This window comes from Phyllostomus discolor, chromosome 11 (assembly GCF_004126475.2).
Source record: "Phyllostomus discolor isolate MPI-MPIP mPhyDis1 chromosome 11, mPhyDis1.pri.v3, whole genome shotgun sequence".
Classification (NCBI taxonomy): Eukaryota; Metazoa; Chordata; class Mammalia; order Chiroptera; family Phyllostomidae; genus Phyllostomus; species Phyllostomus discolor.
This window is the reverse complement of record NC_040913.2, coordinates 69,574,544-69,601,416: the sequence shown is the minus strand read 5'-3', so window position 1 is coordinate 69,601,416 and position 26,873 is coordinate 69,574,544. Positions and strand designations below refer to the sequence as shown.

The window sequence follows — 26,873 nt, the reverse complement described above, 5'->3', positions numbered from 1 at the left end:
CCGTGCGCCGCGCCCCCTGTCAGAGGCAGCCATTGTTCAGCGGGTCGCGCCGGCTGTACAGCAGCCGGGCAGGTCCTTCTCCTCCTCTCCAAGTCCCTGCCGCTCCTTAAAGCTCGGAGAGGAGGGCCAGTCCCTGGGTCTGTGCACTCTGAGGTTCTCAGGTGAAAGCCACCATGAGCAAACGGAAAGCACCACAGGAGACTCTCAACGGGGGAATCACCGACATGCTCACAGGTGAGCACCGCACCGGGGGCCGCTGGCTTTCTTCTCCCCACCTTCCCCCCGCCACCCGCATTGCTTTCGCTCCCTTCTGTCCCGTCCCGACAGCCCAGTGGATGGGACTGGCCCCTCGCAGCGAGTAGTCTCCCGTGCGGATCTTCTTTCTGCCCCCGTGGCCAGTGACATTGTCAGCACTGCTGGGGACTCTGTCACCGCTTGAGCTGCCTTTGGTCTGGCCCGTGTAGAAGTGGGGCGTCACCGTCCTTTAAGAGGCAGTTTCGTCCCCTTACGGGAAACTCAGTTCTTGTTTGCTTACTCGTGGTTCTTGTTCACCCGAGCCTCTTGTTACCTTTTCAGAACTCGCAAACTTTGAGAAGAACGTGAACCAGGCGATCCACAAATACAATGCTTACAGGTGGGACGATGCAGCAATCTCTGGGAGCATGCGTTCTAGGATGTGTGGCAATTAAAAGGGTTGAGGGGCCAGTGGATCTTTGGACTATCTGCGAGAGGGAAAAAAAAAAAAAAAAGCAAGAACCAAGGGCATTGCCTCTGTGGTGGTACCTTACTGCAATCTTTCTGGGAGACCATGGGCAGAGCACTGCAGGATCAATTCTGATCAATTCCCAATTCTGACTGAAAATAGACTGATTTCCTCTCATCAAACATTAATCACTGCAAATACGGCTTGATTTTAAGCCATAACAAAAGACAGTGGATGAGGTCTGCTGTGAAATAGGTGTGGTTCGAGGAATCACATTTTTTCATGTGGTTTATCTGTATCTTATCCTGTCACCTCTTTGGATCCCATCCTTTGTCATGTCACCAGGGACTTATCCTAGACATTATTCCCACATCAACCTGCTTCTGATCTTCAGCTTATAAACTTGCCCAAATCCCTCAGCTCCTAAAAGTGAAAATAAAACAATCTTCTAAACTTCCCCTTTCCTCCACTTTACAGTTAACTTTCTTAGATTATTCAAGAAAGTTAAGTTCCTTGCCTGGACTTCCTAATTCTTAGTCATTTCTTCTCTCATTGCAGTAAAATTTCCATTCTACCATTCCTCTGAAAATGCTGTCACCTACACCTCATCTTATTGGGCTCTCTGACATTCACTACTAGCTCATTCCATTCACATCTTACCCCTGACTTCAGTGATGGCACACCTTCTGTTCTTTACCTCTTCTGTCCTACTCTTTAATGTTGGTAGTTCCCAAAGGTCTGCCTTCACTCTCTTCACTCTCACTCTCATACTTTGCCTGACAATCTTACTGTTCTTGGTAGCTTTGGATACTGGGATATCAACGACTCCAAATCTCACTGGGCTTTTCTCCAGATTTTTAGGTCTCTATGCCCTTTATCTTTACCTTTTCAAAACTAAATTTTCTCCTTCCCTTCCCAACCAGCCAGCATAATTCAAAAATGGTTACATTTTCTCCTTTACCTCCTATGACTTCCTTTGTATTAATTGTACTATCATCCATGCATTTGATGATCTAGGAATCAGAGAGAGATTTAACCATATAACTTGAGTCATAGCAGTTTTCAAAGAGAAAATATTTAGTCTTAAACAAACCTACTAGGATAAGTGAGGGGAAGAACAATCTAGAGATAGGACTGATAATGTGCCAAGGCATTAAAACATGAAGGGGGATAGCATTTTCTAGTAGGTCAGAAATTCGGTTTGCTTGAAGGTTATGGTCTGAGTGGGAAATAAACCTGGAAATGCAAGTAACACCCCTGTATGCTCCTCCCTTTCCTGATACATATTTCTCTTGATTGTGGCCAAAATATTCTTTTGAAAATAGTTATGTTATCTTGTCACTCTTCCATGTCAAGTAATTAAATATTTCTTCTTTACCTTGATAGAGCCTAAATGCATTCTGGCATACAAAAGCTCTTTCATAATCTAATTCTTCCTTTTCACGTTTTGCCCCATAGTGCCAGTTACCTGGAACTACTTGCCTTTACTGAAACAATAATCTTCGCAAACTGCCCTCAACCTACCTTTCCAGACTCATCATTAGTATTATGCTAATAGATAAGTTGAAATCCTAGTCTAAAGGTTTATATGTGCTATACAGAATGAAAGCCAAGACTTCAAAGACCATCCAATATTTATGCTTTAGACTTAGATATATTATGGCTATTTATCAGCATCAACATTAAACCACATTTAGCATCGAAATAGACAGGATACCATCTGTGTTTCCAGGGTGTACACCATCTGTCACCAGATTACTGAGCTGGATATGTGTGGAGACAGGCAAGAATTACAGGTCACTTTGCCTTATATGGAACTGAAGTAGGAGCAATAAAAAAAAATTGATATTAAGGACATAGGGGCGGGCTGCGAACCAAAGCATCTCAGGTTCGATTCCCAGCCAGGGTACATGCCTGGGTTGTAGGCCATGACCCCCAGCAACCCCACATTGATGTTTCTCTTTCTCCCTCCCCTCTCTAAAAATAAAATAAAATCTTTAAAAAAAACAAATTCAGGAAATTAAAAAAAAAAGGACATAGGGGAATGCAGTTTTAAACCGTGAATTTAAAAATAACCATCCATTAGCCACTTGGGTATCTAGTAGTCTGAATACTATGAAGTGGCACATTTTTATAAAAGAGTTATGAATAATGTTCAGAAACTAGCTATTAAAAAAGACCCAATGATATTTTCCACTTAATCCCAAAAAGGAAATGCCACTATTTCCTGAATCTCCCTAGTTTTATATATACAGTTAAAATCATGTTATCTAATGTGAGGATTTTCAAGATATACTTCTAAAAGTTAGAGGGATGGGTGGTCTCTCAGCTCATCTGTGTATTTTATAAGTTTTACACAGATGTGGAAAATCATCTTGGTGAAAGTGTAAGCTGCATATTTGTTTATATGTGTGTTCCAGTTTAAGAAAAATTAAAACCTTGCTGGATTTTTAATTTCTAATTTCTTTTTTTTCCTTATAGAAAAGCAGCATCTGTGATAGCAAAGTACCCACAGAAAATCAAGAGTGGAGCAGAAGCTAAGAAATTGGTAAGTTGAGTGAGCAAGTTGATTTTGAAGAGTTCATACATGTATAGATTTGCTGGGCTCCCATAAAACGAAATTTGCCTCTTTGAAGCTGCTTTGACCCACACAGGCAGATTTCACTGTTACTGAGTTTTTGGAATAGTATTTTTTCTGGTTCAAGCATACTTTTTCAAGCTCAGAGTGTTTTGATTGGGGGCAGGGTAGGTTCAGAGACTTTTAAACATAGGTAATTATAATTTTCTTTCTCGGTTTTCTCCATATATGCATGTACTTACTCATTTTCAGTTTGAGTGCAGTCCTGAAGAAGAGTGTGTTGACAGAGTGGTACCAGCATATCTGGTCTACAGCTACCTTTTTTTTTGATCCAGGGTATAGGGACTTAGGTGACTTAATGTTCCCAAAGAGATTTTATCTATTAATAAGTGCATGATTAACCCCTTTGTATATTATGGCATTTAGTCCTATCCTCTAATTTCTGTAAAGCCCTGTATGGTAGCAGTGTCACAATTTCTAGAAAGTCAGATATCTTGGTAGTTTGTAATAGTATAATTAAGAACATCCTGGGAAAGTTTACCTATTGATAATCACATTCTGTCTCATCTAATCTCACTAAAAGATTCTGAGTTCTTCAAAATTAAAGACTATATCTAATTCATTTTTTCTTAAAGATGTCAAGCTGACATGGCTTTTGATTAGTCCAGGTCCTGATAGTTATCACCTTCTTCTGTTGTTCTTCATCCATTTCTGTTTCATAGAAGTCTTCTAATATTTGATTGTCCTTAATTTTCTCATGAGAGCCTTCAGAATACAAACTATAACTGTCCTTATATTTTCATCCTTCAGAGACCTAACATTACCATAAATCTTGTATTTCTTATGACAGATTATCTTAGTGACAGATTATTCACATTAGTCATGTCACCTTCATCCTGAATTTATTACTTAATATAAATCATGCTCTGGTGTTGGGGTTTTAAATCCTTTGTGCCATAATAGTTCTCGACATCAGTATATCCTCTGCAGATAGACTAGCCAAGCAAGTTAGAAATACATTAGATTTTAATTCTAAGTTTCTGTAGTGGTGAACTGGCCCACTGTTAACCTCAGGAGCTACTTCTCCCATCCTGTCCCCCTTTAATCACCACCGAATCTCCTTTTTTATGTTAATCAGAAATAGCATGAGTGTCTGTTAGAGACAGACTTCTGTCAAGCTCTGATGCACTTCATCCCAAATCTGAGTTTATGGTATATCCCTGAAAAGAACACAGAAGTACCCCCAATTTTTGTTTGTTTGTTTTTGCAGAACATTGGACTTAGTATGAAAATCTCATCTTTATTCCATTTCACTACTATTTTTAAACAGATCTACTTTCTGGTGCATTTGAGTACTTCTCAATAATTTCATTTCTGGGAGTCTGAACTTCCCAGAATGAGTATTTTGCCTTGCATTCCTTAATGTTCAGTTTAGAAAATAGCCAGAGCCTAAATTGCTTTAGATCAGTATGTATCTTCTGACATACAAGATGAGAAACCTGAGCATTGTCCCTTTTCAAATCTATTCTTACTAAGTATTTTTTATTTTTATCTGGTATTTGCTATTTCCAAAACTTGAATATGCATTCGGTAGTCTTAGGACATTTATTAAATATTAAATAAATCAAGAATTAGGAGAGGATCCAAGATGGAGGCATAGGTGGTCGCACTGTACCTCCTCACACAACCAAAACTAAGGGCAACAAGAATTTACAAACAAAAAACAGTCAGAACAGGGAGAAATGAACCGAACAGAAGTCTGACTCCCATACATCCAGTCCGGTAAGGAGGGGCAGAGTTGGAGGCCTATGGGGTCAAGGGGTCCCGGCAGGAAAAATCGGTGGTGGCTGGCAGACACATGTGCGCAGAGCGTAGACCACAGTTGGCGGACCCCAGAAGCGCAGGGGCAGCTGACGGACCCAGTGGCAGACCCTGGGCACGGGAGGCAACGAGCAGACCCAGTGAGGTGCGCAAGGCAGCTGGCTGTCTGCAGCCGCACATTCAAGCAGATAAACTAGGTGAAAATGGCAGCAACACAGACCAAGCAACCCAGGGACCCAGTGCCGGGAAACAAAGCCTGAAGGCACGGATTGAAAACACCTGTGGGGGTTGAGGCCGGGAGATTCTCTCAGCCTCACAGGAGGCTCCTTGGAGAAACCCACAGAGTCCGAGAGAGTGCACAAGCCCACCCGCCTGGGAGCCAGCACCAGAGGGGACCAATTTGCTTGTGGGAAGCGGTAAGGGTGACTGGAATTCTGGTGAGGGTGGAACAGGCGCCATTGTTCCCTCTCAGATCCCGCCCCCACATACAACGTCACAGCCCAGCGACTGAGGTGCCCTGCCCTAGTGAACACCTAAGGCTCCGCCCCTCATACCTAATAGGCTCGACCAGACCAAAAGAAAAAAATAAAATAAAATAAAAAAGATGGCTTAAACAGAGTTAAAAGCCCCAGAGCCAATTTTTTTAAGCGACCGAGAAATAGCCAATCTATCAGATGCACAGTTCAAAGCACTGGTGATCAGGATGCTCACAGAATTGGTTGACTTTGGTCATACATTAGATGAACATATGCAGACTACAATAAGAGAAATGAAGGAAAATGCACAGGGAACCAGTAGTGATGGAAAGAAAACTGGGTTTCAAGTCAATGAAAGGGACCAGAAGGAGGAAAGGAATAACCAAACAGAAAAGAATGAAGAAACAAGAATTCAAAAAAATGAGGAGAGGCTTAGGGACCTCCAGGACACCTTTAAACGTTCCAATATCCGAATTATAGGGGCACCGGAAGGGGAAGAGGAAACACAACAAGTGGAAAAGTTATTTGAACAAATAATAAAGGAGAACTTCCCCAATATGGCAAGGGAAATAGACTTCCAGGAAGTCCAGGAAGCTCAGAGAGTCCCAAAGAGGTTGGACCCAAGGAGGAACATGCCAAGGCACGTCATAATTACATTACCCAAGATAAAAATGAAGGAGAGAATTCCAGAAGCAGCAAAGAGATAAGGGGACAATTACCTACAAAGGAGTTCCCATCAGAATGTCAGCTGATTTCTCAAAAGAGACCTTGCAGGCAAGAAGGGGCTGGAAAGTATTCCAAGTCATGAAAGGCAAGGACCTACATCCAAGAATACTGTATCCAGCAAAGCTTTCATTTAGAATGGAAGGGCATATAAAGTGCTTCTCAGATAAGGCCAAGTTAAAGGAGTTCATCATCACCAAGCCCTTATTATATGAAATGTTAAAGGGATTTACCTAAGAAAAAGAAGATAAAAAATATGAACAATAAAAAAAGACATCAAACTCATAGTTAGTAACAACCACACCTAAAACAAAAGCAAACGAAGCAAACAAAGAGAACAGGAACAGAGCCACAGAAATGGAGATCACATGGAGGGTTAGCAACAGGGAAGTGGGAGGAGGAGAGGGGGGAAAGATATAGAGAATAAGTACCATAGACAATAGGTAGAAAATGGACAGGGGGAGGGCAGGAATGGTGTGGGAAATGTAGAAGCGAAAGAACTTATGACACATGGACATGAACTAAAGGGGGGGAATGTGGGTGGGAGGGGGTGGGCAGGGTAGAGGGGAGTGAAGGGGGAAAATGGGACAACTGTAATAGCATAATCAATAAAATATATTAAAAAATTAAAATGGGTAAAAAAAGAAAGAAGAAAAATAGACAAAAAAGATATTTAGGGCTAAGAGACAGTAGGAAGGAAATATCTGTCACATGCATGTTAAACATTTAACAGTAAGCATGAATAAAGTTCAACTTCATGAGTTAGAGTTGCAAGTTAAAACAAGGTGCTGTATAATGCCTATTATCAAGTGTAATATGCAGTATGAGTAAAGATGAGGGGGGAAAACACTCATTTACTGCTGATCAAAATGTTGGTTGTTTATAGCCTTTCTGAAGTATAGTATGGCAGAATGTTGGCAAAATGTCCCAGCAATTCCACTTTGAGAGATTTATACTAAGGAAACCAGCAGAGATACATGTATACAAGGATTTGTTAGTTTGTTCATAAGTTGTGAGTGCCTGTATGTCAGGTATTCATTCAGGTGCTAGGGGTAGAACATCCTGAAAAGACAGGAGCTCTGCTCTCTTAGGACGTGTATTCTAGAGCACTGCTGTCCAAAATGGTAACCGTGAGCCACATTTGGCTAGTGAGCTCATGAAATGTGGCCAGTGTGACTAAGGGGTTGATTTAAATTTCAACTAATGTATGGTTAAAATCACTCCTTGTGTCTGCTGGCTGCCATGTTGGACTACTAAGGTCTAGAGCGGTGGTTCTTAAAGTGTGGTACCTAGGCCGGCAGCAACTGTGTCACCTGGGAACTGCTGGATATGCACCCTATTGAAGTAGAAATTCTAAGGTAGAACTTGGCAGTCTGTGTTTTAACATGTCCTTCAGGTGATGCTGATGTGTGCAAAAGCTTGAGAACCTCTGTTGTAGAGGAAGTTTATGACAGCATTGTTAGAATATTAAAACCTGGAAATCATCAAAAAATGTTACCTGTAGGATATTTGTTTAGTAAATTACAGTATATTTATACAGCAATATGTTTATGAAGCCATTAAAGATATTGTAGTTGTATTCATTCATAAGGAAATCTGCTCACGATGTACTTTTAAGTTGAAAAAACATTTCACAAAGCAGTATGATTCTGTTTTTGTAAGAAAACTGTATATACATATATAGTAAATCTACCTATATGTGTAAATAAAAGAAGTCAATATATAGCAGATACTAAGTTACAAGGTTATTACAGTTTAAATTTTCAGAGATGAAATTAACAAGTGATTTAAATATTTTTCTTTATGCAACTCTATATTTTCTAATTTTTCTACAATAAAAGTTAATTTTTAAAAAGTGCGTCATTTAGAATTGTTTTTGCTAGGGTTTCTCTTTTGTCAATCATTTAAGTATTTTACATTTTTACTAGGGCTCAATTATCTTTATCCTTTGTTTCAAAGCTGGTCATGTGATGATCGTTTGTTTTTCATTTTTCATTTTGTACTTTTTAGTGATTTGGTAAGCATTCTATTTGTATGACTTGTGTATTTTTAATTTTTTATGTAGCCCGGAGTAGGAACAAAAATTGCTGAAAAGATTGATGAGTTTTTGGCAACTGGAAAATTGCGTAAACTGGAAAAGGTAAAATTTTAACTTATTTATTTGCATATTTGATTTTAATGTCTGTCTTTGTGGCGCCCGTCACGGAGCACCACTGCAGAGTGTCTCCCTATGGTGGGACTCCGGAGGGAAAGAGAGGAGGGGAGTTTATGGCTTTGTGTTCTGTTTCTTAAAAATTTGAACATCCTATAAAATGTTCACTTCATTTATGTGGCATTTAAGAGACTATTAGCATATATGGTAGAATTATCTCCATAGTTTCAGTACCATTCAGGAGGGAGATTTAAACTCTGACTGAAAGGTGTTATCTTTTAGAATTTCTATGCTTAAATTCTCCCAAGCATTTTTAGGGTTTTATTTCATCCTGATGATAATAATTATATCCATTCTGGTCTTTTATGTGTAAGTCTTTTAAGAGTATCGGATAAATTAGAGATGAGACATCTTTAGCTGCTCTGTTATCACTGAAAACCACATGGGTTATATATGAATACCTCTGTAGGGGTTATCCAGGCACGTGCAGGTGGTTCTTCAGGTGTGAAGAACCAGACTGGTATATTTCGCATAAGATCACTTGAGTCCTCAAAGCATTCCTAAATCATTGTTATGCTTTTTTTTTCCCCTTAAAGATTCGGCAGGATGATACAAGCTCATCCATCAATTTCCTGACCCGCGTTACTGGCATTGGGTATGAACTATTTTTTAAGCAGACACTATAGTAGGGTTGGTTTAATATTTTTGTGTCAGCCAAAGTAAAGTGCATGTTGTTTCCTTTCAAAACCTGTGCCTTTCCCCCTCATGCCTTTCTCATGCAGCTCACTCTCCATAGCTCATATGTGTGAGGCTGGCTCTCTGGGTGGTGCCTCTGCTGGGGAACCCTGTCCGTCCAAGGCAAATGTTAGTCTCCTTTATGAAACCAATTTAATTCCCCAGCCAGAAAGAATCTCTTCCTCCTCCAAACTCCACTTGCTCTGTGTCCAGTTTAGTACTTCCTCCAAATTAAAGCTCACTTGCCTCTCTCAGCATGATATGTATCTTAAGCCTTTAAGCCTTTTTTCCATAGCACCTAGCAGAGTACCTGGTGAGTTTGAAACTAGCCCTCAAACATTTTTTAATGAAGGAATCTTTATCTTAAAATTTGAACTAGCATGAACAGAGGCTTCTTTGACACTAGACACAGTAAAGATGCACATTGAAATATTAAGGCTATAATGCTTTACTGAACTCTCATCTTCATGGAATGAGTCATTTTTTAAATATATGGCAGTCCTTTAAATGACATTTTTATGAAAGTTACTCTAAAATAGATTAAATTTTTAAACCTACTCTGCTGAAAATGAACTTGACCCAAGGCCTTCATAAAAATGTTAGTTAAAAGTTGTTTTAAGGGCATCTGTTATATTAACCTCTTTTTCCAGGCAAGAAAACCAATTACTGAGAGCGAGATAACTGTGGCAGAATCAGAATTAGAACCTCTGTTTCTCGACTCCCTCTTCAGTTCTGTTTTTCCTGTCACATTGCCTTCCTTACATGAATGTCGGTTTCTGTACCACCCGGTTTCAGTAAAAAGGCCCTTTGTCATTCCTGTCTCAGTTTAAATATCATCTCAGAGGCCTTTCTTCACCACCCATTCTAAAGTAGCACCTAGCCACTCTGTCATACTGTATTCTATCGTAATTCAACTGTTGGATATTTTCATGTTTGTTTATATATGTATTTATTGTCTCTACCCACTGGAATGTGAGTAGGGAAGACTAGTGCCCTTATTTGTTTATTCTTGTTATATTTTTAGCACCTAGAGGTGTATCTGACCTATAATAGCCTGCCAGTAAATCTCATGAATGAATGAACAGCTTTTAAGTGTTTGTATGTCTTTTATGAATAAAGCACATGGGCATTACGACACCTAGCTGTTTACACATCTTTTTCATGTCCACGTTTGTGATTGTATTCCTAAATTGAGGCTTTTGGATGAAATTGATCTTTACCAAACTGACCATGCATCATTTTAGGGAGTCCTGTTCAGCTCAGTAATAACTCTTTATGTTTGAAAAGAGAAGGCATATTGGTTATTTGTTCTAAGAATCCTGAGTTTCCCTGAATTTTGAGATAATACTTTTTTCTTTGTAGTCCATCTGCTGCAAGGAAGTTTGTAGATGAAGGAATTAAAACATTAGAAGGTGAGTTTGTAATTCCAGGGTAAACGTGGTCCCAATGGATTCTTAGATGCTCTGACAAGCTAGAACTTGAAAAACCCGTTTCTCAATGAGTAGATACAAATGATGTTTTCTTTTTAACTCTAGGAAGAGAGTAAATATAAAGAGTAGTTTAGCTCTGACTGGTGCGGCTCAGTTGGTTGGGTGTCATCCCTCAAAGTGAGAGGTCACTGGTTTGATTCCCAGTCAGGGCACGTGCCTGGGTTGTGGGCCTGGTCCCCGTTTGGGGTGCATGTGAGAGGCAACCAGTAGATGTTTCTCTCACACATCAATGTTTCTCTTGCCCTCTTTCTGCCTCCTTTCCCTCTCTCTAAAAATAAATAAAATCTTTTTAAAAAGTTCCAACATTCATCAATAATTTTTTTTTAAAAGGAGTAGCTTGTAGTCCCATCTTCAACATGTTTAGGTTTGTAACTCAGAAGAAGAGCAAGAAGTAGCCTTTTTTTCTCATTGATTTTAGAGAGAGGGGAACATCAATTTATTGTTCCACTTACTTCTGCATTCATTCGTTGCTTCTTGTATGTGCCCTGACTGGAGAGCAAACCCATAACCTTGGCACATTGGGACTATGCTCTGACCAGCTGAGCTCCCTGGCTAGGACAGCTTTTTGGTTTTAAGGCAATGATTTCATTTGCAGATTTTTAGATGAGTTAAATTACCTTTGTTTTGTTAATAAAATTGTGGACAATAAAGTCCTACACATTCAGCTTAAAGTCAAGTTATGTATATTGAGAAAAAATCAGTAAGAGGTTGATAATGCTTGCTGAATTTTTACTTTCAAAGAAGTGATTAAAATAGAACTTAAGTAATTATGAAACATTTTTCTTAAGCTTAATATAGCAATCCTTTAAACATAACTTATTTCTTCATACATTTCAAGCACATATACTATATAAATAGATTCATTGTAGTACATTACTGTGGCATTTGGGATTTAATACTTGTGCATTCATTCAAGTACTTATAAGCAACACCGATGACTAGGTGGACAGGTTTTAGAGACCAGATTTGAATCTAGTCTCCACCACTTCATTAGAATGCATGATCCTGGCACTTCAGTTTCTGAGCTGCAAAATGGTATTTTAATTTTTATCTCATGATTTAATGAAATAAGGTCTTCATGTAAAGCACTTAGCAGAATGCTTGGTACCTACTGAAATACTAAAAATAGTAACCAACTCTTAAGAGGCCTGATTAATTTGGTAACATTACTAAGAATTTGTGTGGGTCACTTGGATAGACAATGAACTCTACAGCTGCATCTCAGGTTTTGTGCTTTTCTGCTTGTGGCATATATGGTTTATCTGAGTCAACTATTGAATAAAGTAGTCAAGAATTTGTTTCTCAAAGGTATTCAGTTGCATCCTTTGGGAGTGTGAAGGATCTACTGTAATGGATTTTATATTATTTCACAATTCACAGATATGTGATATAACTGTTGATATATCATATTGTTTCAGACAAACTCAATATTTCTATTTTGTTTCAGTCGTATGCTTTACTATTTTCTGTGTAAATGCATGTTTGAGAAACATTAAGTGCTCTCTGTATTGTAAAGATGCCTGTTTTCTCCAGCTTGCGTTTCCAGAGAGAGCCCTTGTGACGTGAGGCTGACCGCAGGAGCTGCTTCGGAGGCATGCTGGCCTGGCCGCCTCTCTGCCCCAGCTCCCTCCTGCACTCGTGCCCGATAAGGGAACATCCGACTGGGACGAGGCACTTTTAGATTTAAGATATGATGTTATGATATGACAGTTTTTTAAGTTAAAAAATAAAGATAACACCTCTCCTTTTAACAGGATTTTTAGCACAATAGTTTTTTATAAAAAGGATCACTGAATTTAGCATTTTTTTAAAACAGATCTCAGAAAAAATGAAGATAAATTGAACCATCATCAGCGAATTGGACTGAAGTAAGGTGGCAAATTTTATTTTTGACACTGGAGATGTAAAGTAAAATTTTTTGTAGCATTCTTCCATACATCATAATAATTCTTCAAACTTAGCTAAACAACCACTTTTTTTATTTAGAAATGCTAAGATTTGTTGCACACTCCAGTAGAGAATATACCTATATTCACATGTTTTGTTTTAGCTTTCTAGTTTACTTGCTTGTTTTAAGTATTTCCCTCATGCTCTGGACTTGAGCAGGGAGCGTCTTCTGGAAACACGGAGCACTGAATGCATCGGGCAGTTGGTGTGTGTTTCCCTCGTGCTGACTTACACAAAGCGCTGCACTAGGTCTGGTCGAAAGACACAGACAGGCTCAGGGTAGTTTTTGAGAAGCCTAGAGTCTACCCTAGAAGATAGGCCATGAACCTCAAACACTTGATTTTAAAAAAGGAAGAAAAATACCAAACACTTAAGTAACAGTAAAGGAATAACTAATAGGCATGTTGTATATCAGCATTAGCTATTATTTTGTGTGCCAGATATAATCAGGAACTCCCTTTCTAATTACTTACAATGCACAGTGCGTAAGCTCTGTACAAGTGTGGGCATGTATCTTTCCCCTAGTCTCTGTGTAGTCTTGTTGGTGATTCAGCCCTAATAACCTGAACTTTCCTGTTGATACCTTACCATAATATTTCAGCTTACACTGCTGTTCCAAAACGCTGAGCCAGTAAGAGACCCAGGATAATCGAGTTCTCACTTCCTTGCATTTGTATCGTAAACAGATCTTCTGAAGAACTTAGTTCTGAGAATTGGTTTTGACCAGGTCATTTCATGGATAATGTTTCACTTAGATAATGTTTTTGTAACAATCTTATTGAAGTATGATTCAGATACCATACAACTCACCCATTTAAAGCACACAGATCAGTGATTGTAGCATATTCCCAGAGTTATACAGCCGTCACTGCAATCAGCTTTAGACCACTTCTGTTCTCTCAGAAAGCGCCCACACCCACGAGCAGTCACTCTCCTTTTCTCCCCACCCCTCCACCTCCCTCCTATCTGCCACCCCTCCCCGCACCCCAAGCTCCTGGCAGCCACTAATCTATTTTCTGGCTCTGTAGATTTACCTATTCTGGACATTTCATATAAATAAAATTATGCAATATGTGGTCTCTTGTGATTGGCTTCTTTCAATTAGAATAATGTCTGGGTTTATTCATGTTGCAGGATCCTACCACAATATTTTAAAATACAATCATTTTACATGATTTAAGGGCAATAAACTATAACCTCTTGATTTGTCAATAAGGAGCAGCCTAATTTGCAAATGTACTAATATGTATTTATTTACTCTTGATATGTGAACGTGAAGTTTACCTGTAAATAAGTTTAGATAGAGTATCTAGAATATCAGAAAGGGTGACACTTAGGGATTTTGATCCAAGTTAAGGAATAAACCTTCCCCATCCCCAATTTTACTGTTGTCTTAATGAATTTTAACCTTGATTTTTGAATGATCTGATTGTATAAGGACACATGATATGGTAGGAAATGTAGTTTTTAAGAAGATTTAAATGTCACAAAAATATTTTCTATTTTGTCTTTATAGATATTTTGAGGACTTTGAAAAAAGAATTCCTCGTGAAGAGATGTTACAAATGCAAGTAAGAGTGTGCTGAATTGTATTCTTTGATTACAATTGACAGTGTCACCCTGGTTAGTGTGGCTCAGTAGACTAAGTGCTGACCTGTGAAACAAAGGGTCACTGGTTTGATTCCCAGTCAGGGCGTGTGCCTGGGTTGCAGGCTGGGCCCCCAGTTGGGGTGCGTGAGAGGCAACCACACATTGATGTTTCACTTCCTCTTTTTCTCCTTCCCTTCCCCTCTGTCTAAAAATAAATAAAGAAAATCTTGAAAAAAAATAAAACATGCAAGGCTGTTTAAAAAAAAAGAAAGAATTGACAGTGCCACTTGGTGAAAAGCCATTTTTAGAATACTGACTTAATTTTTCTTCTAGGAAATTGTACTAAATGAAGTTAAAAAAGTGGATTCTGAATACATTGCTACAGTCTGTGGCAGTTTTAGGAGAGGTAATATACTTAATCTCCGGTTATTTATGCCTTGATGTCAAAATTGTCTAATGTATATAAAAACGTGGATTAAAGAGATGTAATTTGTGTTACTTAACAGATTTAATAAGATCAGTTGTATTAGCGAAGTTTATTTATTTATAGATGGAAATATATATGAAAAATTAGAGAACATTTAAACTGAATTTATTATAGAATGATATTTTAGTGACTAATTTTAAATAAAATTATAAAATACTTACGAGTATGTTAAAATCCTAATAGTTGTTGTCTGGCTAGGTGCTAGTGAATCTGTGGGTAGGTTTTGTTTTATTTTTTGTATTTTCTGAGTTTTCTGTAATTAGTCTAAAAAGAATGTCTCAGAAGTACCAGTTCAAAAGCAATTCTCACAACAACCAGATTGTATAGATTTCCATTTACTATGTGAATACCAGCAAAGCAAGAACCACATAATCTTGAGTCTTGTACTGCCTCAAAAATTTGGAAGGGCAATGTAAATTTAAAAATACAAACTTTAGCAATTAGAATAGAAAAATTTTATTTAAAACTTTTATAATAGATATCTGGTTGACTCTCTGGCCATCTCTGGAGTTTTGCTTGGAAGTAGGTGATAGGCTACAAGAAATTCTCTGGGTAGCTGCTGTAAGAACGTAGATTTGGGGAGAGAAAAGGACTAAGTCTGTAATTGCTGATAAATAAAAAGCATTGGATTAGGGCCAAAATACCTGGGTTCTCAGGCTAAATCTATCACTGTATGATTTTTAAGTAAGCCTGTCTCTCCACATCCTGTTTTCCGTATTTGCAGAATGAGAGGATTTGAGTTAACAAGTTGTGCCCTGGCTGGTGTGCTCAGTGGGTTGAGCACTGGCCTGCAAAAGCAAAAGGCTGCCAGTTGGATTCCCGATCAGAGCACATGCCTGGGTTGCAGGCCAGGTCCCCTGGTTGGGGGTGTGCAAGGAGCAGTCGATTGATGTTTTTCTTCTTCTCTTTCTCTCTCCCTTACCCATTCTGAAAAACAAATTCTAAAAATAATAATAATAATAAAGTTAACAAATTGTTCAAGTCTGTCCGTGCATCAGAAACATGTAGTTTTTATAAATATGCACATTGCTGTACCCTGCTACAAACCTACTAAATAAGAGTCTCCTTGGGTGGGGCCTTGGAATCAATATTTTCAAGACATCGACTTTGATGCACAGCAAGTCATGTGTGTGCTCATTTGACTGTGACAACTGTTCTGGATTTATATATTTTTATTTTCTTTTATTTATTATTCAGTAGGTTATGTGGTTATATGCTTTAGTATAAAAAAGGTGCACACTAAGAAGTCTCTCTTCTACTGTGTTCCCGTTCACTGTCTGCATCCCCTCCCACCGCTGACCTACATTAACAGCCACTGTCTTGTTCACTCTTCCAGTGTTGCTGCACGTAAAGACAGCTAAATGTGCATGCACGTTTTCGGTTTCCTTCTCTCTCTTTCACAAAAGCAATGTAATATATACATAGTACTTTACCTTTTTTCACTTAAAAATACATCCTGGAGATTTTCTGCATTGGTACATGCAGAGCTCCTTATTGTTTTTTATATCTGCATAACATTCGATGGGGTGGATATTCCATATTTTATCTTTATCTAGTCCTCTGTTAATGGACCCTGGGGTTGCTTCCTCTTTATTTGCTGAAGTAGTTTGTTTTTGTTTTTGAAATGGATAAAGTGGTACATTTTTGGTGGATGGTGGAAGTACATTCATCTTTGAGGAGAAAGAAATGAGAAGAAAAGACAATAAATTTTTTTATTGTTAAAATAGCTTCCATGAATGTTCTGGAATTAGCACATATTCCAACTCGTCTTCTTTATGTTTATAAATTTCTGATTAAAGGTTACTGATGGGTAGGATGATGATCCAGAGGCACTGTGGGATCTTCAGGGACCAGAAGTGTTCTTTACATATATTATACTTATAAAGAGGAAATAAACAGGATTGTTTTATGCCAGCTGTGTGGCAGGCACTATTCTAGATGCTTTTACATATGTTCTTATTTGGTTGCACAACAGCTTATAAGTAGTTTTTAGTAGTTTGTAAACAAGGAAAGTGAGGCCTAAAGGAACATGCAGTCTTCATTTGCAATACTGGAAAAAAAATTTTTAATGAAAAAAATTCTATAGTAAAAGAAAGGTTTAAACAACTGTATGAACCTGCATGAAGTTACTTGGTTTTAAAGTAGGGACCAGAATGAAAGCCTAAGTCGTTATCTTGTGCTGCGTTCCTGTCCATGATGCTATAGTTGTAAATTTTATCAATATTCATTAAATAAGTTCGGTCATAAGAATTGAAATGAGTTTTATCATTAACCTTTATAGAGTTGAAGCTCATTGTTTAATTTGAAATGTTTAAATGTATAGTATTCGTAGATATATTTTAGAGCTATTTTTAAATGTTATTTTTACTCTATTGAATACTTAAGTTTATTTTTAATATGTTAAATTAACTGATTATGTGCAATATCTAATGTCAGTTACTATTGTTATACTAGATTATGCTGTTTTCATCAATATACCTGAATAGTTGGACAGAAAATTTAAATCCTTTAACTAATTCTGAATATGAAACACAATGAAATAGAAAGTTAAGCTATGAGAAGTAAGATCCTTCTATGCATGTCTTTACCTCGGTTCTGTTTGTCTAATAGATACAATTACATGAAGAATTCCATACGTTTTCTTTGTTGTCCTAGGTGCCGAGTCCAGTGGTGACATGGATGTTCTTCTGACCCACCCAAGTTTTACCTCTGAATCAAATAAACAGGTACCTTAGAATTCATAATCAACTTGATCAATCTTACATGGCAGTGAATATCATTTTCTAAATGACAGTTGGATATTTTCAGAATAAGTTTTTATTTTCATCCTTCTGAAAAGTCATTTGAAGTGTTTTGTACTGATTGAATTTTATGAAAGGCAAAGTAAGTTGTTAAAAGGGATACATGTTTTTCCATGAGGAGTTGTGAGGACAGTCCAACATTTGAAAGAGATGAAATTTAGTAAAATATTTCCAGAATGATTTATTGTCTATCATAGACATTTTAGAAATAGCCAGTATGATATTTAGGTTTTCATTAAAGGAACATTGTTCTATTAAAAAATAGTGGATTAAAAAACTTCACCTTTATTAGAAAACCCAAGAAGGAAAAACATTTTGATTTTGGAGTATATGCCTTTTAAAGATGAAGCAGCTAATTTTTGATGTAATGAAACAGATAAACACAAATACTGTTTGTTTAGGAGTATCATGATACTGGTGAACAATGATGGTATCTAAAAATAAGCTTTATTTAATAAGATGATTATCTGTTAGAAGAAAAAAGTATTTACTCAGAACATAGGAAAATAGGCATTTTTCCACAGATAGTCAGAAAACTCGTATTAAAAATGTTTTCTTGCCGTAGCAGAGTAATTGCTCTTTTTCTTATTCCCTAATTGTGATTCTGCAGCCAAAGTTGTTACATCGTGTTGTGGAGCAGTTACAAAAGGTCTATTTTATTACAGATACTCTGTCTAAAGGTGAAACAAAATTCATGGTAAGTATTCGTTTGAGTTAACACGTTGGGGAAAAAAGCTCCTTAAAGACTGTTCAGTAATGGTTGTGTGTGACCTCATTATAGCTTCATATTACAGTCAGTAAATATCCTCGAGGTCTTAGAGAAGAAGAACTAGCAGAATGCTCATCTCAGAATATTTTGTTTTAAATTTACCACTTGTAATATCTGTGCCATTGGAATAGATCATTAGGCATAATCTGCTATTTCAAAATACCCATAAGGGCTTTGATATGTGTTTTAAAATAAAACAATAAAATAAAATAGCAAATTTTCATATTCTCTGACCCAGAATTCTCCAATAATTCTCCAATAAAATTGAAAATTATTAGTCTGTTACAATGCCAGAGAAAGGAAAGGAGTCAAGGTGTGTGATAGAACACGCAGGGGGAGAGTCATGTGACGTGGAGTGACAGGTAGGGGAGTTTGTAGGGGGAGACACACCTGCGAGATTTTTCAAAGTGGAACCGTCTTGATCAACTGTCAAAATCTTGTCGTCTTCCTAGGGAACTAAAATGTAACAAGATTCAAGACAAATGGCAAATGGAGTAAAAACAGATTACTAAATGAGCCTGTGTAAAAACTGGCAGGGAGGCTAATAGAAATCTAGGACTGAGGTAATACAGGCTTCTTTTTATTCTACTGATTACGTAAGCTCACATCATTTGCATCCCTGTTCTCTGTGCCCCGCTTTCCCTTCATGAGACTGAGAGGACAGAGACTGTGCCTTTGGAGTGCAGGCATGCTAGAATTAGCAGGTGTCGTGCATAAATCTGATGATAGTTCAACCAGCAGCCCAAGACAACAGTTGGGGTAGATTGCCGAAATGTGTCACTCGGAAAGTGGAGTGGTGGTTGCCAGGGCCTGGACGGTTACTGTGCAGCGGGTACAGAACTTCCTTTGGGGAAGACGAGAAAGTTCTGGAGGTGGCCGACAGTGGTGAGATAGTTGCGTAAGAGTGTGAATGTGCTTGATGCCACAGAATTGCATGCTTAAAAATGATGAAAAAGGTAAATTTTATGTTATGTATATTTAATCATATAAAAATATGTTATTAAATCCAGCCTGGTGATTTTAATGGGCTATGAAAGTGTATTACCTATGTTGGTCACACTTTATCAGTGTTTTCAAAAGAACTTCAGGAAAGGTAAAAATAAAAATTCTAGTCAGTCTTTGAGAATTAAATATATGATCTCTTTTCCTGAATCTCTATGTCCAAAAATATATACACACATAAGATCCTATTTAAAATAGGGTTTATATATGCTCCATGAACATCCTTTTAAAATTTAGGTGGATTTTAGTTCACTCAAAATGAATGTACATAAATCTTACATTTAAAGTACAGTCAGTAAGATAAAACCCTAAAAATAATATGAGCTGGATGAGTTGGATTTCCCCCCATAGTGGGAGCATCCTTGTGTGCCTGGGCGTATTCCAGGTGCCTCTCTGGCTGCACACTCCTCCCCAGTAGTCATCTCTGTGAAAGGCACTGGGACTTCCTACAGGGAAAGTACACCACCTGCTTTCAGTTAGCAGCAAGGTGGGAGGTGTTTATGCAATGCTATAGCAGAAGCATTTTTTTTTACAGTCTGAACAGTATTCTGCTGGTGCTCAAATAGTGATCTAGAGGAAAAACCAACAGAGGCTGTAGTAATGCAGCTAGCAAGAATACAAGCTGGTGGGGTAGGTGTCACCTGGAAAGGAAAGGTGGGTAGCCAAGTATATGTGAACTTAAAGATTGGCCGAAAGTGGTGGAAATGAGTTATTGTAGTTAACTGCTCCATCAGACAAGAGAAGACCTTTGCCTGGAAGGGTATGGGCAGCCAAATCCTGGCGACTGCTGCAGAGGAGGCAGGGTCAGACCTCATTGTTCATGACGTGAAAGAACAAAGAGGTGAGAATGAGTGTCAATAGGATGAGAAGGTATATTCAGTCAATTCGGCAATCTGTAGTGAACGTCTACATTCCAGGCACTGTTTTAGGAGCTTGGCATACATCAGCAATTTAACTAGAACTTATATTTGTGGAGTGTGGGAAGGGACTGAAAGATAACAATGAATATAATAAATAGGTAAATTGTACAATGTGTTGGGTTAGGATAATAAGTAAGTACTATTAAAAAAAAAAAAGAAAGGGGGAGAGAAGGGTGTGGGGAGATGGGCGTGCAGGAGCCACCATTGTGGAGGATGGTCAGGGGCAGAGAGGACGAGACTGGGGAGGAGACTGAGGGAAGGGGTTTAGCCGAGCAGACACACCTGGGGGAAGAGAGAGCAGTGGCCCTAAGTGCATGAACTTTAGTGGAGAAATCCAAAGAAGTTAAGATCTCTAGGTTCTGAAAGGAAGATGGCTGCAAAGTGAATTCAGTTTATAATGCTCAACAAACTCTTCCCATTCCAAGTCCACTTGATTCCAAAACCTCGTGTTGCTGTAACCACTGACTAAATGGTATTAAAGATAGGACCATTTGTGTGTTTCTCGAGTTATCTTCAAAACATTAATTCCTTTAATAGCAATTAAGCCTTAGGAAAGCCAGGATCATTCTGGATCTTCTTATAAAATTATGGTCTTTACATAATTAAGCTATTCTTCCTTAAATATAACATTTGAAAGAAAAAAAAAAAGAATTATCTCTGCATCTAGATGCCTGTTTGCTTTATGTGTGATGAGCACCATTCAGATTTTAGCATTTTGTGCAGGTTTGGCCCTGGATGATTTCCCGTGAAATATCTACTACAGTAAGGGTTCAAGGGGCAAGCAGAAGGGACCTTGAGGACCCTGAGGAAGCGAGAGGGGCTGTATTTCAGACACTAACATGAAGCTACATAATTGAAATGACAAACTAAACCAATCCACTCTGGCTAGTAAAGAATTCACAATAACCAGGAGAAATTCTTTAACATTAGTACTTCAGAAAAAGTGCAGGAAATAGAATTAGCCTTGAGGAAAGGAACGGAGCCTTTGGGTGGAATCCTGTTGCTGCTGTGACCAACAGTAAGGTCCATGCCTGTGGCATCTGAACATCCGGCTCCGCAAGGTGGTGCCTCCCGGGAATGCCAGATGGCGGTCGTTTCCGACCCCACCCATTTGAAGGCTAGAGTTGGAGCTGGTTAGTGCCCAAGAAGGCAGGTGTCCTATTTTGAAGACAAACTGGTTTCATTAATCTTGCAGCTATAGCAACAGCTAAAGTAAATACTCTTTGGGTTTTTAGATTTTAATTTTTCTATGTTGCTGAGTGAAAATGGATGGCTTTCAGTGACATTTGTACCAACTTGACTACTTTGTAGAACCATAAGCTTGTCACTTGCATATTTTTCTTAGAATATGGCATTTGAAACTTATTTTAAAATCTGTTGATGTCTTTAGTTCTTTTTACATATTTTGCGGTTGTTGACTAGTCCAGAATTTTGGCCCATTTTTCTGGAAAAGGAAAAGATAACAAAATAGACCTTAAAAATACCTGTTTGAAAACTGTGGAAGTATAATGAAAACTCACATGTAGAGAAGGAAGAAAATGATCCCCTGATTTTTAAAAATTTATTGATTTTAGAGAGGGGGGGCAGAGAAACATTGATTTGTTGTTGGACTTATTATTTATGCACTCACTGGTTGCTTCTTGTATGTGCCTCAACTGGGGATCGAACCCACAACCTTGATGTGTCAGGATGACTGTCTAACCAACTGAGCCACCTGGCAAGGGCCTCCCCTGATTTTCTTATCTTTTAAATTTTTATTATTTTTCATCTTTCTGTCTTTTAATTTCTGGGAGGTTTCCACAGTTTCAAACTCTTCTACTTTTGCTATCATGATTTTTATGTTGATTTAAATCTGTTCTTTAAGTGCTCTTTTTCTGTAGTATTCTTCTACCCTTATTTCATGGATGGAATATCTTGTTACCTAGAAACATTACTTGTAGCTTTTTGTTTTCTTCTTCCTGAATAATCATTTCTTCCAAGTTGCTTTTTCTGTTTGTTTGTTGTTTTTTTTTTTGTTTTGGTCTCTGTCTTTTGTGTTTGATGCTTTCCTTGATCAGCTTGTTGTTTGTGTATAATCACAGAAAGGCCATCCTCATACCCTGCCTGCTGTTTCATGTAGCTCTTCAGTTCTGAAGTATAATAGGGAGGTAGCAGTAATATATAGTGTTTAGAAAAATGAAGTTAAAAGTGCTCCAAATTCAGCTTCTTTGGTTTCCAGCTCAGAGGAGGCTATGGTGCAACTTTCTTTGGTTGCCCGAGTCTGGGTTCATCTGACACCAGCCGCCTCCACCGTGCCACTGAAGTCTGATCCCAAGGAGATCAAAGTCGTACACCTGAGGTGCACCGGTGGGGAAGTTGGTGCCACGTCTGCCCTGGCCCCCAAGATCAGCCCTCTGGGCCTGTCTCCAAAAGACATCACCAGAGCAACCTGTTGATTGGAAGGGTTTGAAGATTACAGTGAAACTGACCATTCAGAATAGGCAGGCCCTAACTGAGGTAGTGCCTTCTACTTCTGTCCTGATTATCAAACCCCTCAAAGAACTGCCAAGAAGCAGAAAGAAGCAAAAAACACATTAAGCACGGTGGAAATACCACTTCTGTTGAGATTGTCAGCATTGCCTGACAGATGCCGCACTGACCTTTAGCTGGAGAACCCTCTGGAACATTTAAAGAGCTCTGGGGACTGCCCAGGCTGTGGGCTGCGGTGTTGACGGCCGCCCCCACTGACGTCATAGATGACATCAGCAGTGGGATAGTGGGTGCCCGGCTAGTGAAGAACCACAAAGGAAAACATTTCAACGACCTTTTGACAACCAAAAAAATAATAATAATAAAGCTTCAAATTTGAAAACTGCCTCCATTTAAAATGAATATAACCTCACACTTTCAATATTTAATTAAAATGAAGCCTTGAATTTAAAAACATCTTTAAGCATTCTTTTAAATATCCATTTTAGGGTGTTTGCCAGCTTCCCAGTAAAAATGATGGAAAGGAATATCCACACAGAAGAATTGATATCAGGTATCTTTGTTGCTGGCCTATTAATTTTTTCCTTTTCTCCAACCTGCTCCCCCCCATATATCTTGGAATTCACCTAAATGTCTAGAATCCATTTTTATTCTGAGGTGTCATATATTCCAGCTATAGACTGTGTAGTCTGAAAATATATAAACAATAACTGTCTACAGAATCAAATTTATTTTCTCTAGCTGCCCATCTCCCCATGATGCCTTCCATAGCTCCAGAGTGGTTTCCTGCCTGGGGAAAGTTAGCTGTAATGAGTGATTCATTTCCCCACACCTCTTGCACAGCATAGCATACTAAAGCCTACGCTGCAGCTTAGGGTAGTTGGAATGGTCTGCCTAGCGAGGTCAGGTTATTTGTCCACATACTTAATTTTAGGTGCTATATACCATATTGATTTTAAGAGTTATTTTTGCTAAATTTGAAATGTGTAGTAGAAAACTTATGTACAGCTTCTTTTTTTTTAGGTTGATACCCAAGGATCAATATTACTGTGGTGTTCTGTATTTCACTGGGAGCGATATTTTCAATAAGAACATGAGAGCTCATGCCCTAGAAAAGGGCTTCACCATCAACGAGTACTCGATCCGTCCTTTAGGAGTCACCGGTGAGCATGTGTGTCCCTCAGACACTACCCCAGTCGTGTGGAAAGAGAGTTATTCTCAAAGATACAGTATTTTGGTTTAGCAACTTTGATTTCTCTAAAAAGCCTTTAAGTAACTATCTCTAACTGTTGTTGTTTCTTCGCATCATCTGGCCCTCAGGCAACGCCAGGGGCTCCAACCTTGTGTGCGCCTAGGCCCCCAGTGGCAACAATTATTTCTAGCTCTATCAGAATGGATTAAATTCTTTCTACCTATGATGGTCAGTAAAAAAAAAAAAAAAGTATTGATCTAAGTGTTTGCTTCTTTAAATGTGCCTTCAAGACTTCCAGTGAACCCAGGTATCATTGCTTTTGGTACCATGCCAGATCTAGCTTTGGCCCATGCTTTTAAAGTTTAAAGAGCAAGAATTGCTTAATCTCTGCTTCTTGGATCTTGTTAACATTTCACAATATACTGTGTGGTTTACTGTTCTCTACTAGGAAAAATGAAGATTTTGTTATTTTGTCCTAAAATTGTAAAATCTGGCCTTCATCCTTGGTAGACGAGGACAGTACTTCTCACATGTCAGTGTGTGCACAGACCACGCACAGACCCCATAAACGCAGGTCCTGAGTCGGGGGCTTTGCAGTGTGGCCCATGATTCTGCGTTTCTAGTAAGCTTGCAGGGGACACCAGTACTGCTAGTCTAGGAGCCACATTCTGAGCTGCAAGGAACTAATGAGAGTATTTTACATAATACACGATGGCCACAGCAGAGATCCAGCAGAGGAGCAGCATGAATTAGGGCCACCTCAAAGGTGGTAGTTGGAATGTGCAGGTTCCTTTTGTAGTACTGGCATGCTGACATGTATGTGACAAACCTCAGACACAAGCTCATGGGGGGAGGCAGTCAGTATCTTTTCTCAGTGGCTTGGTTATCATTTTATTCCCCTGAAAGTATTTAGGGCAACCGTCAGCCCTAAATCTGGATTGTAAGTTTCTTTTGTCTCTCACTTGCAGGAGTTGCTGGAGAGCCCCTGCCGGTGGATAGTGAGAAAGATATCTTTGACTACATCCAGTGGAAGTACCGAGAACCCAAGGACCGGAGTGAATGAGGCCTGTCCTCCCTCCCAGGCACAGCCCCACAGGAGTCTTAATTTATTTCTTACCCTTTGTGCGATGTGAGGGTCTTTGGTGTTTTTAAATGATTGTTTCTTCTTCATGCTTGAGCCTGCACCGTACTCAATAAAACCTCCTGTACCATTATCAGATGATCTTGTCCTGATTTTATTAGAAAATATGTTTACACTTACAGTTTTTTAATATATTTTACTGATTATGCTATTACAGTTGTCCCATTTCCCCCCTTCACTCCCCTCCACCCTGTACACCCTCTCCCACCCATTTCCCCCCACCTTTAGTTCATGTCCATGTGTCATACTTATAAGTTCTTCAGCTTCTACATTTCTCATACTATTCTTACCCTCCCCCTGTCTATTTCCTACCTACAATCTATGCTACTTATTCTCTGCACCTTTTCCCCCTCTCTCCTCCTCCCACTCCCCTGTTGCTAACCCTCCATGTGATCTCCATTTCTGTGGTTCTGCTCCTGTTCTAGTTGTTTGCTTAGTTTCTTTTGGTTTTGCTTTGGGTGTGATTGTTAATAATTGTGAGTTTGCTGTCCTTTTACTGTACATGGTTTTTTTTTAATCTTCTTTTCTCAGATAAGTCTCTTTAACATTTCATGTAATAAGGGCTTGGTGATGATGAACTCCTTTAACTTGACCTTATCTGAGAAGCACTTTATCTGCCCTTCCATTCTAAATGAAAGCTTTGCTGGATAGAGTAATCTGGGATCTAGGTCCTTGTCTTTCATGACTTGGAATACTTCTTTCCAGCCCCTTCTCGCCTGTAAGGTCTCATTTGAGAAATCAGCTGACAGTCTGATGGGAACTCCTTTGTAGGTTACTGTCCCCTTATCTCTTGCTGCTTCTAGGATTCTCTCCTTCGTTTTTACCTTGGCTAATGTAATTATGATGTGCCTTCGTGTGTTTCTTCTTGGGTCCAACTTCTTTGGGACTCTCTGAGCTTTCTGGTCTTAGAATGGGGAAGTTCTCCTTTATTATTTGTTCAAATACATTTTCAATCTGTTGCTCTATCTCTTTCCCTTCTGGTACCCCTATTATTCGGATGTTGGAACATTTAAAAATGTCCTGGAGGTTCCTAAGCCTCTCTTCATTTTTTTGAATTCTTATTTCTCCATTCTTTCCTGTTTGTTTCTTTCTTCCTTCTGGTCCACTCTACTGTTCTGAGTCCCAGTTTCCTTCCCATCACTATTGGTTCCCTGTGCATTTTCCTTCATTTCTTTTATGGTAACCTGCATTTGTTCATCTAATTTGCAACCAAAATCAACCAATTCTGTGAGCTTCCTGATCACCAGTGTTTTGAACTGTGCATCTGATAGGTTAGCTAGCTATCTCTTGGTTGCTGAAAAGGATGAGTTTTGGGGCACTGATTTGTTCTTCTATTTGAGCCATCTCTCTCTCTCTTTTTTTTTTGGTCTGGTCACTCCTGTTACTGTGAGGGACGGAGCCTTAGGTGTTCACCAGGGCTGGGCACCCCAGTGGCTAGATTATGACGTTGTATGTGAGGGCGGGGTCAAGAGGGAACAATGGCGGTGGCTCCGTTCTCCATGGGACCTCAGTCTCTTCCCTGGGATCCTGGGTTGCACACTCTGCCCTGCTCCACAATCGCCGCCTCACTGGGTCTGCCAGCTGCTGCTTGCGCACTCAGGGTCCAACCGCTGTGATCTTGTGCGCTCTCAGATGCCTCACACGCTCCCAGTTGCCATATGCGCCCAATTCTCCCTGTTCTCTACGCTGCGCCACGACCCGAGCCCGGCTGTTTGTCTCCGCCCCTCCTACCAGTCTAATAGATAAATGGATCTATTTCAACTTCTTGGCTGTCCGATTTCCATTCAGATAAATTTTCTGTCAGTTCTGGGTGTTATTCTGCCTCTAAACTGTTGTTGTTCCGATCTTGGTTGTGTGTGGAGGTACGGTGCGTCCAC

At 39.0% G+C, this 26,873-nt stretch overlaps 1 protein-coding gene across 2 annotated transcripts; it reads left to right on the top strand.

Moving 5' to 3' along the window:
- The first annotated feature begins 1 nt into the window (after position 1).
- POLB (DNA polymerase beta) lies at positions 2–25,072 on the top strand. Of its 2 annotated transcripts, XM_028526995.2 has the most exons (14): positions 2–234; positions 577–634; positions 3,185–3,251; positions 8,367–8,441; positions 9,050–9,108; positions 10,551–10,600; positions 12,495–12,546; positions 14,142–14,196; positions 14,549–14,621; positions 17,358–17,428; positions 18,114–18,200; positions 23,152–23,216; positions 23,687–23,826; positions 24,824–25,072. In XM_028526995.2, the coding sequence occupies exons 1-14, from the start codon at positions 174–176 to the stop codon at positions 24,916–24,918; spliced, it is 1,008 nt and encodes a 335-aa protein (XP_028382796.1). In that variant the 5' UTR covers positions 2–173; the 3' UTR covers positions 24,919–25,072. The 2 variants fall into 2 exon arrangements, with proteins under 2 accessions (XP_028382796.1, XP_028382797.1); XM_028526996.2 differs by lacking the exons at positions 12,495–12,546; positions 14,142–14,196; positions 14,549–14,621 and having other exon boundaries at positions 22–234.
- Positions 25,073–26,873: the final 1,801 nt, after the last annotated feature.

Bases quoted from the DNA above. Each gene is read 5' to 3' on its own strand.
- POLB (XM_028526995.2), top strand. From the start codon at position 174: ATGAGCAAACGGAAAGCACCACAGGAGACTCTCAACGGGGGAATCACC. The intron at 8,442-9,049 runs GTAAAATTTTAA...TTCCCCTTAAAG, and splicing joins AATTGCGTAAACTGGAAAAG to ATTCGGCAGGATGATACAAG. The intron at 14,622-17,357 runs GTAATATACTTA...TTGTTGTCCTAG, and splicing joins CTGTGGCAGTTTTAGGAGAG to GTGCCGAGTCCAGTGGTGAC.